The sequence below is a fragment of the Hippocampus comes genome, unplaced genomic scaffold, assembly GCF_001891065.2.
Source record: "Hippocampus comes isolate QL1 unplaced genomic scaffold, H_comes_QL1_v1.1 scaffold68, whole genome shotgun sequence".
Classification (NCBI taxonomy): domain Eukaryota; kingdom Metazoa; phylum Chordata; class Actinopteri; order Syngnathiformes; family Syngnathidae; genus Hippocampus; species Hippocampus comes.
In genome coordinates, this window is record NW_017805625.1 from 3,252,256 (window position 1) to 3,262,292 (window position 10,037).

Below are 10,037 nucleotides of genomic sequence, written 5' to 3' on the forward strand. Positions count from 1 at the left end.
GGGGGGGGGGCACTCTACACTGTGGCCATGCGCATGTAGACACACACTCACGTCAAATATTCTCCTTGACAGGGCACAGACAAAATGAAAATAAAAGAAACTTCAGAGAACAGTGACAGACCATCAAGTTCAAGTGGAAAATCTACCCGGTCCCTCCTCCCTCTACTGTCCATCTAACGCCCCAGTGCCTCCGAATAAAAATGACAACACACTTCCAGAAACACACACGCAAACACACACTGGGGCCACTTCATTGGGAAGTGTGAGCAGTGGCTCTTATTGACCATATTTCATTATTGATTTCACTCATGTTTCAAATCACAAAATAAAGAGTTTCACACTCCAGCGGTCACAAGCAGAACCTTCTCTCCGTGCCGGCCAGAGCCAAGCCCGATCCCAACCTCTTCCCATACACCCTTCACAAACTGTCAGGACCCCGCGCACCCCCAGCTTTGTTCTGTCCCCGCCTGTCTGACGCAGACGCTCACGCGCACACACAGACACACACACACACACACACACTTGCAATTCCCCCGCACATCAAATGAGAGAAACTGTCGACTAAACACTTTCAGTGAGTGGACAAAAGGAGTGCTTTGGGAAAAACACTTTAAAAGGAAATAATGGGGAAGGGAAAGAAGGGCTGCTTGAGTCCCGCTCTGAGGGGCAAAGCACTCATCTTTTCACATACTTTTGTTGGTTACTAAAAAGACTTTTAAACAATGCGTGCTTGAGTTTCTCACACATGTGCAGCGGTTGAAACCAGGGAACAGCACAGATGATCTAAGACGGCAAGACGCATCGGAACAAGGTTTCACGCCCAAGTACAATCTTGGCTTTGGACTGACATGACTCTCCCTGCAACCTGCTGTGCCGGTGCCAGGCCTCTTCAAAGCGCAACTCATTAACATTCCTCTAATGAGTCTTTTCACATTTTTCCTAATTAACCACGCTCCTCAATAATACATGAAAACAGGACACCTCACGATTCAATTACACACGTATGGGCCTCCGCCAAGCACGTGCGGTAATCTGTATGTGGGCATGCCAAGTGGCGACGTGTTAAGTGTGCCAGGCGAGCAGTTCCAAGTGGGTATACGATATATGTGCCAACCGCCACATGAGCGTGTGCCAAGCGTGGCCATTGTGCGCGCGTGGCAGGTCGTGGAAGCGCGCATCCCGCTGGCTAATGCGGGCAATTGCTACTGTGTCAGCCAATTGGGCTCGCGCCCGCTCATGGCACCGGCAATTAAGATAACCGTGACGCCAAAGTGCAACATCAACGACATGATACGTTTCAGAGCATCGGAATGTTTTCAGGTGTCTACGAACGTGCTGTACCCTCACGGTATGGAGGCATCATCGTCTTTTATATTTACGCAAAGGTTTGCGTACCATAACATAAATTTGGCATGAAAACTTGTCATTTGAACATAACTCAACACGGTGCTTTAACACACCAAAACGAGTCGGGTCTACGTGATTCGTGCTGAACCCTCACGGTATGGAGGCATCATCGTCGTTTATATTTACGCAACGTTTGCGTACCATAACATAAATTTGGCATTAAAACTTGTCCTTTGAACATAACTCAACACGGCGCTTTAACACACCAAAACGAGTCGGGTCTACGTGATTTAGGAATTGCATCACCATACATTGCACTGAATGACTATACAAATGCATCTATTTCAATTATTGGTTGAATTTATTTTATCACCTTCAAACATGAAATCACACTATTGTACTTGTACTGCACTCCCACTGGACGCCATCAATTGTTCCAGCAAGACGGGGTGGGGGGCTGGGTTAGTATTCGAGTTGTTGTCAGCATAAACCATGACTTCAGAGAAGTCAAGACACAAGAAGAAGTCTTCCCCCTCTCTCCGTCCCTCAGAGACAAGGGAGGTGTGTGTGTGTGGGGGGGCGGGGGGAATCTAATTATCAGGCTCCTAAAGATCTAATTATTGTCTGACACTCATTTGCATGTGAGAGAGCACCGCGGGAGCAACCTGAGGATGGCCATTTTGTGCCTGGCGTGGACCACTCTGCCACTCGCCGTCGTCACCTTAAAATATGGCCTGATATCTTTCCATTTACAGGGATACTCCTTCTTACTCACGCTTACTTGTGTTGCGCAAGTCAATACCCCGTGGCATCGTGTGAAAAAACAAAAAAGTTTTTAGCATTTAGCCAACAAGTACGATTGAACATATTCGAAAATATAACGTATTAGCCAATCAAAAAATGTTTGCTCCACAATGGCATTTTAACGGTCAAAATTTTTTGGGGGGGGGGGGGGAATTCCAATGAACAAATTGTACGGATTATTTAGACTGGGTGTGTTATTGTTTATCTTTCCCTAACCACACATTAAAAAAACAACTTCAATAATTGGGCTTTTCTTGAGTTCTCGTGATGTCATGAGTTTAACCTCAAATCAGATTGCTCAGATGTCATACAAAAGCCTCTTTAAGGATTCCCGCAGGCTTCTCGAGTGAATGGCCATTTCTAGTTTTTAATCTGTTGCACACTACAGACAAGGAAACCGAGTCATGTCAACTTGTGCGGCAAAAAAAAAACCTTTAAAAATAAGGGTGCGGATCTCCCTGTCTTTATATTGAGGGTTTGCCTGTTTCCAAGAACTAGTAGACGCCTTTTAAATCACAAATTACAACCGTGGAAGTCCAGTTTGCTCCGGCGTTTAATAAACAGTCCCATTTTTTTTTTTTTAATGTACCTTGTTTTTGCTCACTGAGGATACACACACACACACGCACACACACATACAACCCTGCCAACACACATCCTAGAGTGCATTGGCAGGATGTGTGTGACCATTTGAGCTGACAGCTGAGACAACAGAGATGTAGCTCGGGTGCCCTGGATAGTGCGGGGAGGCTAACAGGCCAGGCACCAACAAACAAGACAAACAAGACAGAGATGGAGAGAAGGGAGGAGGGAGGGGCTTTTGGGATGTGTGTGTGTGTGCGTGTGTGTGTGTGTGTGTGTGTGTGTGTGTCAGTGTGTGTGTTAGGAGAAAAAGCGAGGGAAGGAAGTGGAAGGTAACACCCCGCATCAGAATGTGCACATGAGGCAGGTCAAGTCGACGTGTGTTCCGTCCATGTTTTTCATCCAAAGCTGTCATTCCAGGTTAATGATATCACTTTTATGTCTGAACAACAGAAAATAATCCATTTGGAATCACGTTGTATCAATGTTTTCCTTCCTGTCGCCTTCGGGGTTTAATATAGGGAAAAATGTTGACATTTTCTCCAGCCACAAACTAAACGGAGCAGCGGTGCAGATTGAAACCATGTGTCACTTCTGAAGGGCTGCGATGGGGAAGACGCGACTACACGCTGGTTATTTTGTGTCGATTTACACGATTGGGTCGGCGTAGGTCTGGAATTCGGAGACAAAAGCACGATGACGATGAAAACAGTAGGCGCTTGTGTTTTAACACTCACATTGTTTCATTTGGGTTTCTCAATATTGATTTTAAAGTAGATGAAGTTTAAATGATTGCTGTTCAGCTTTTGATTGAAGTGTATGCCACACTTTTATTTTTTTACTTAAATTTTTTTTTTTAATTCCGGGTCTTATATTTCGTGGCTTTTTGGCTCTGTGCAAAAGATTTTGCTTTCACTCAATATAATTGATCAAAACCTTTGCTGGAGAACTAAATTGTAGTTTGCGTGGGTTGTTTTTGCAGAATAACAATAACAAACGCTTATAGGAAGAAGTGCAAATTAATCCATAAGCCAGTTTTATGATAGTGTTGTTTCAATGGTTATTTTTATTGATGTTATTTTCCCAGTTTTACCTGCTGTCTCTTTACTTCAGACCTGAATGTGACCCATGGCTACAAATCAAACTGTCCCAATGTGACAAAGGTGATAAAAAGGAGGAAGCTCAAGTAATAAGGAAGGAAAGATCTGTTCCTATATCACATTGTGGAGTTGACATGGACACAGACCTCTGCACATCTGCGGGTTAGTGAGTGTGTTGAAGTATGTTCTGACCTGCACGGGGCTCTGTTTGACCTCGTTGCTGCCGGGGGAGTTGAGTCCAGAGGCCTGCTGGAGGAGGAACTGTCTGGCTGCCTGAAGAGCCTGCAAGAGTTAAAGCGGACATGATGGGAACGTGTACACATGGAGACGCTGGGGTCAAACGGTACTTGACAGTGGTGCATCTAAGGATGAATGATCAAGGGGCATGCAGTTTGGAATTGAACGATAAATATGATTACCAAGTCAAACAGAGTCAAATTTGGCTTTTGGACTGTCTACAAGTACTCGCAAGTCAACCTGTGTATGGGACTTCAGCGTTCGTCATAGGAGCTGCATTCAGCAAGATTCAAATATTTGCTAAAATAAAAAAATTCTAAAAGGAGGAGCAGCCGCAACAGGGGGTTGTTAAGAGGAGACGACAAGAAGAAAATCGAACGACAACTAAGCAGACTCACATTCAAAGTAGACGCCATGCATTACTTGTCACCAAAGTTACGAGAGAGTGTTTTATTGTGAAGTCACTACTTATACTTGAGTGACTCAACATCCGGCACTGAAGTTATAAACTGTTGGATTGTTTCTGTCCTATCCTACTTCCATTAACCTTTACTGATGCAATAAAATATAACTTCTTCGTTTGCACTTGTATGACAGATTACTTAAAGGTGAACATTTTGCCCGCGGCTATAAAATGGCAACGGGACACAATATATCCTCAATATTTTTTTTTTTGGCAATTAATGTTTCAGAATCGGATATAAGAAAAACTGTGTAAAAATATTGCACTCCTGATGTGTTTGAAGCGAGTTCATGTAAACTCAGCCACACACCTCAACATGCTTTTCAACTTCTGGAGAGAAGAAAAAAATGCGGCCACTCCCTTCTATGGCATACTTGACTCAAACTGTCTCTTGACGTGATTTATCTCCTCTGAAACTCATTACAAATGTCCTATTTCCAATATTTGGTCCCGCGTCACTCTCTCTCTTGCACCCTTCACTACCACCCTCCTCCTCCTCTTCTTGCGTCTCGCTCCTTCCACCGTTCCAAATGGGTTGCCCACATCCTCTGAGGCAGAAGTGTGTCAGGAGATCGTCATGTGTGTCACTTAACAGTGTTTATATGTGTCAGAGTGATGTAAGGCGACCCTGATGCACATTGAAGAGCCACGCGCCTCCCCGCTAGTCCTCCTCGCCCACTTCTCTGCCCTCCAGTGCTGTCCAGTCAAACCCGGAACACAAACAAACTCCCAGGAACTTTCCTTCACCGATCGCTCCCATTCGTCCACGTATTCACACCGTTAAAAAGCGTTGCCGTTTGTCGTGTTTCCAACTCCATACCGACGCGGCCGTCGTCAAGACAAATCCGTTCCAGAGGCAAAGGTCTTTTTGCAGGAATGTCTGAACTGTGCCGAAAACAAAACAAGAAAACACCCATTTCAAAACACGACAGCGCACACACTGACACACATGCGCGCAAACACAACCTCGTGATGGAGGGTTCGAGAGGGGAGACAGCAGGATGCACATTTGCTTCCTCTGACTCAAAGGGGAAAGGTTCCTTCGTAAATATTGATTTATGAGCGTCTGTGTGTGCACGCGCGGACGGCACATATTAACGGCCGCAGCTCAGGATGTTCTTCAACTTCGATAACTTGCGCAAGCGCTCGGAGCCAGAAATGAGATCTAATGCACACGTTTGACAACGAGAGGGAGGAGAAGAATGTTGTTGTGAAAGAGTGTGCGGCGCAGAGTCGCTGTATAATGTCACACATTTAATGAATTGTCAAATTAGACGCTCTGGCACATTAAGTAACGTCTAATTGCAAAAACAGAGCGGGGAGATTAGAGGGAGGCCGAAAGAGACAGAAATGCTCTGTGCAGTCGCCCTGATGAAAACCATCTGGATGGAGCGCACTTGCGACTTTTGCTGAGACCGCAATTAAAACACACATACACAGATGTGGCGGTGGACGCGTCTGTAAACATACACACACACATGAATTTTAACACTTGAACAAAAATCTCGGGAACCCCCCTCCCATTTACTGGTTTGACCTCAGCATTAAAACAAGCACAGACACACACATGCACACACAACCGCCCAGTTTGTTGGCATGTGGTGTGAATTAGGCCTTGAACACCACGTCTGCCCGAGAGCGAGGGTGCGCTTTTGTCTCTGGTGTGAGTGTGTGTTGGCAGGAGTTGGGAAGCCATGTCTGGCAACAATAAAGGACAATTCCACCCAAATTACCACCCTGATTACCACTATATTAAAGAACCATTTATGGCTTTCATAAACGCTCGAACAGAGCAGAGGTGATGCCTGTCTCCTCTCCTACGCCTCTATTCATAGATGTGCCTTTTGGAAAGCCTGCGACAAATACAAATGGTGGTGGTGGTGGTGGGGGGGGGGGAAGTTCAGTTACTTTACTGTATGTATTTAAACAGCATTAGGCTGTAGTGGATTCATGCATCAGTTTTTGGAAATGCCCCCACAACTGAATTATACGATTGATTCATTCCGTTATAAGACAATAAAAATCAAATGAAATACAGTGTGACTCAGTTGACTTGTACATCAAATTAGTTTTTCCCAGTTCAAACGATTGGACGTGCTATTATTCTGTTTTCAAGAGAGAAAAGGGAGCAGTGTTATCTAAAAACATAATAAAAGCGAATGTCAACAAATAGACTTACTTTTATAATGTCTAATCATCGTACAACTGCAGTATTCCTATATCAGATGTGTGCCTTCTAGGGGTGTTGGCCTAGTGACTGACCAAGTGTGAGAGTTGGTTAGCGAGTGAGCATCTGGGCATGAGTTGGCTGCCTACAGCAACTCCTTGCGAGTGCTCTCATTTCGTGCGCGTTTGAGTATTTGTCCCGTTCAATATGTGGCTCTCCTTGCCCATACGCGAGGGCATGACAGTACCTCAATTTCTCCATTTCCTTTTCACTTCACTCGAGCAGTCAAGTATCCGAAGCTTATTCATAACTCAACGTCTGACCCACAAGACAAAAACATAATAATAATAATTATTATTATAATGATGAGGAAACAGTTATTCGATGTTTTGTCAAAGTTAAACTTCCACTGCACGTTCTTATCGATTGCGGTGGTTATTTCTGTAGTTATTTGACATCATTATTGACAAGGTTACGTATTGCACAACTCACATGTTTCCACACAAAATGGGAAATGAGCATAAAATTGAGTGTGAGGGAGGGAGCGTACGTCTCCCAGATTCCGCAGTTGTGGAGGTGTGAGAGTAAACACAAGTCGGCTGGAGATAGATCGTGAATATGGCTCCACTTTTAGTGTTGGCAAACAGCACAATGACGCACTGCTTGGTGACTTATTAAGAGGCGCTGGATGGGCTGATTGCATACACACAAATGTCGCTTACATGCAAGGTCATTTTCACCTTTAGACCATTTTAGTACAGGGCACTTTTTATGTTTTTTGTACCCTTATACGTCATGTCAATTATGGTATAACCTCAAAAAGACGGGTTTGGAATACTTTTGGAATTTTCACTGCAGTTAATTTTTATTTAGTTTAGTTTTTTTTTTAATCAATGAAATTACTGATGTTAGTTTTCACAGCAGATTCATTAGTTTTTATTTGGCATTTTTTAAATGCTCCATTTTAGTTACGTTTTTATTAGTATAAGTTTTAAAAAAAAAGAATTGTGTGTAAGATTAAAAAAAACATCACAGGAAGTATTGCATTGTAAAAACAAATATATTAAAATATATTTTTTTAATATTTTGAGGACAACCATCCACTACAACAATTGCAGTACATAATACTGCTTCCAAAGTTAGAGGCACCACAACCTTAACATCTTAAATGAAGCTAGGATGGTCTCACTTTGCAAAGTTACAACCCGGTTGTACTATCAACCTAAAAAACGAGATCACTTGTACTGTAGCATCGCGTTTTCCGGCTGAATGAAGTGACCAAAACAAGAAAGCCATTCCAAACACACAAGCCATAAGCACGGCTGTCGCCGAGGTGTAACCTCACCTGGTGGCGCTTTTTAATTGTCTGCCGCTAGACGACGTCGCTCTCTGCAACACACAGTGAAAGGACCACAACTCCCAGTCGACTGTTGGAACTTTCTTGCAATCGATACATTTAAAATTAACCCCAAAGGCCCGTGTATTCAATTAACTGATTGATTATGATGGGAATGGGGTCTTTTTACACTTGTCTGAAAGTTGAAAATATTACAAATCTGACATGTCCACGCAGAAAATACAAACTCCATACAGGAAGACCGGAGCCCGGACTCAAACCCTAGACATCTTCACGGTGAGGCGGACGTGCTAACCGATCATCCACCGTGCCGCCCGAATGAAAATATGCCTTGGAAACCTGATTTATTTTTGTGGATACCATTTCAAAGTTGTTTTTTTTAATTGTAGTGGCTGTCTCGTCATCATCCTACCAACTGTCGTGTTAAAGTTACTGGAACGGTGTTCGCCACTGTCCTGAACACGTGCGCGGGCGACGCGCACGCACTCCTTTCAACGTAGTCAAGAAGCTCTCCTCATTGTTGTCCCTCCTCACTCATTCCTCATCTCTCATGTTCACCCTCTCTTTTTCTCTCTGTGACCTGGGTGAGCTGGAGCATTGTAACACACACACACACACACACACACACACGCACACACACACGTTTTTATTCTTTGACACAACCAAGTCCTCCTAAACGACCCCCCTGCCCCTCCCACACACACACACCCCACCCCCAAACCCAACTCTCTGTTCCCCCTGTGGCATTCCTGGGGGCGCACTGCACCTTTAAAGAAAATATGAGAGAGGCCTAAGAGGGAGGCCCAACAACAGAGTCTTTGTGCTGCCGAGGAGAACACACACACACACACACACACACACACACACACACACACACACACACACACACACACACACACACACACACACACACACACACATCAATGGTGTCAGACAGGTTTTATGAGAGTGAGAGAGGTAGGAGGAGGAGGAGGAGGAGGAGGAGGAGGAAGGGGAAGGAGGGGTGACGAGGTCAGCGCTCAGCTTGGAGGCCCGAGAGCACACAGTGCGTGTGTGCGTGTGTGTGAGTGTGTGTGTGTGTGTGTGTTCTTCTGACTTGTCATCGCTCCCCTCTGTAAATCATCGCCTCTGACACAGGCTTTAATAACAGTGCATTTTTTAATTCAGCAGGGTCACCCACATGGCGATGGTGGGGACCAGTCTCGTCCCGTAACAAGGTTCGGAAAAACGGCTGACAACTAAGTTTCTTTTTAATGAGGGTGCGAAGGGGGGGCCGGCAAAGAAAATCCATTTGGAGAAAAGCAGGGACATTTTTATTTAGCTGCGCACGTGTGCGCGTGTCAAGTGAATAATGATGTTTGAATGGGTGACTACCAGGGTTATAATAGTTTTGCATTTTTCATTATACTTAGTTGTTATTTGGCTTTGGCTCTTTTTAAATTCAGTTAGTTTTAATTAGTTTTTAGAGGAAGTTTGTTCGTTTTTATTTTTTCAGAAAATGCTTTGGTTTCATTGAGTTTTTATTCGTTTCAGTGTTAGTTTGATTCGGGTTATTTGTCGCAACATGAAAATAGAAGTTCACAAAGTATTTTGTAATTGAGTCAAGTAAGCTACAACTCTCAAAAAACTTTACTTCTGGAGCTACGGACATACAGCAATACTGAAATAAACAATTTAAATAGAACGCCAAAAGCCACTATGTATAATATTAATTGACAAAGACGACAATGAAGGCCATTTTCGTGACAATTATATTTAGTCAGTAGTAGTACGTTTTTTTCCCAATTATTTACTTTTTATTTCAATTGGTGCGGCACAGAACTTGAGATTGCACCTTGAAACCAATGACAATTCTGTGAATATTTTGGACATCGCACACAAAAATGCTCGGGTGAGCTCCTTTTCGCTCAGTTGGACTGCGTGTGTGTGTGTGTGTGTGTGTGTGTGTGTGTGTGTGTGTGTGTGTGTGCGTGTGTGTGT

The 10,037-nt window shown here is 43.9% G+C and overlaps 1 protein-coding gene across 2 annotated transcripts in view; it reads right to left on the reverse strand.

Annotated features, from left to right (window-relative positions):
- foxp4 (forkhead box P4) overlaps positions 1-10,037 on the reverse strand; it is a 101,595-nt gene that overhangs the window by 40,332 nt on the left and 51,226 nt on the right. Inside the window, exons 1-2 of one of the 2 annotated variants that reach the window (XM_019881092.1) lie at positions 4,844-5,453; positions 4,026-4,115 (exon numbers count right to left, since the gene is read on the reverse strand). Coding sequence is in view for 1 of the 2 variants with exons in the window: in XM_019881091.1 (XP_019736650.1) it covers positions 4,026-4,115 (90 nt within the window). In the remaining variant the exon portion in view is untranslated. Of the gene's footprint in view, positions 1-4,025; positions 4,116-4,843; positions 5,454-10,037 lie in introns of those variants that run through there. The other variant, XM_019881091.1, reaches the window with a different exon arrangement.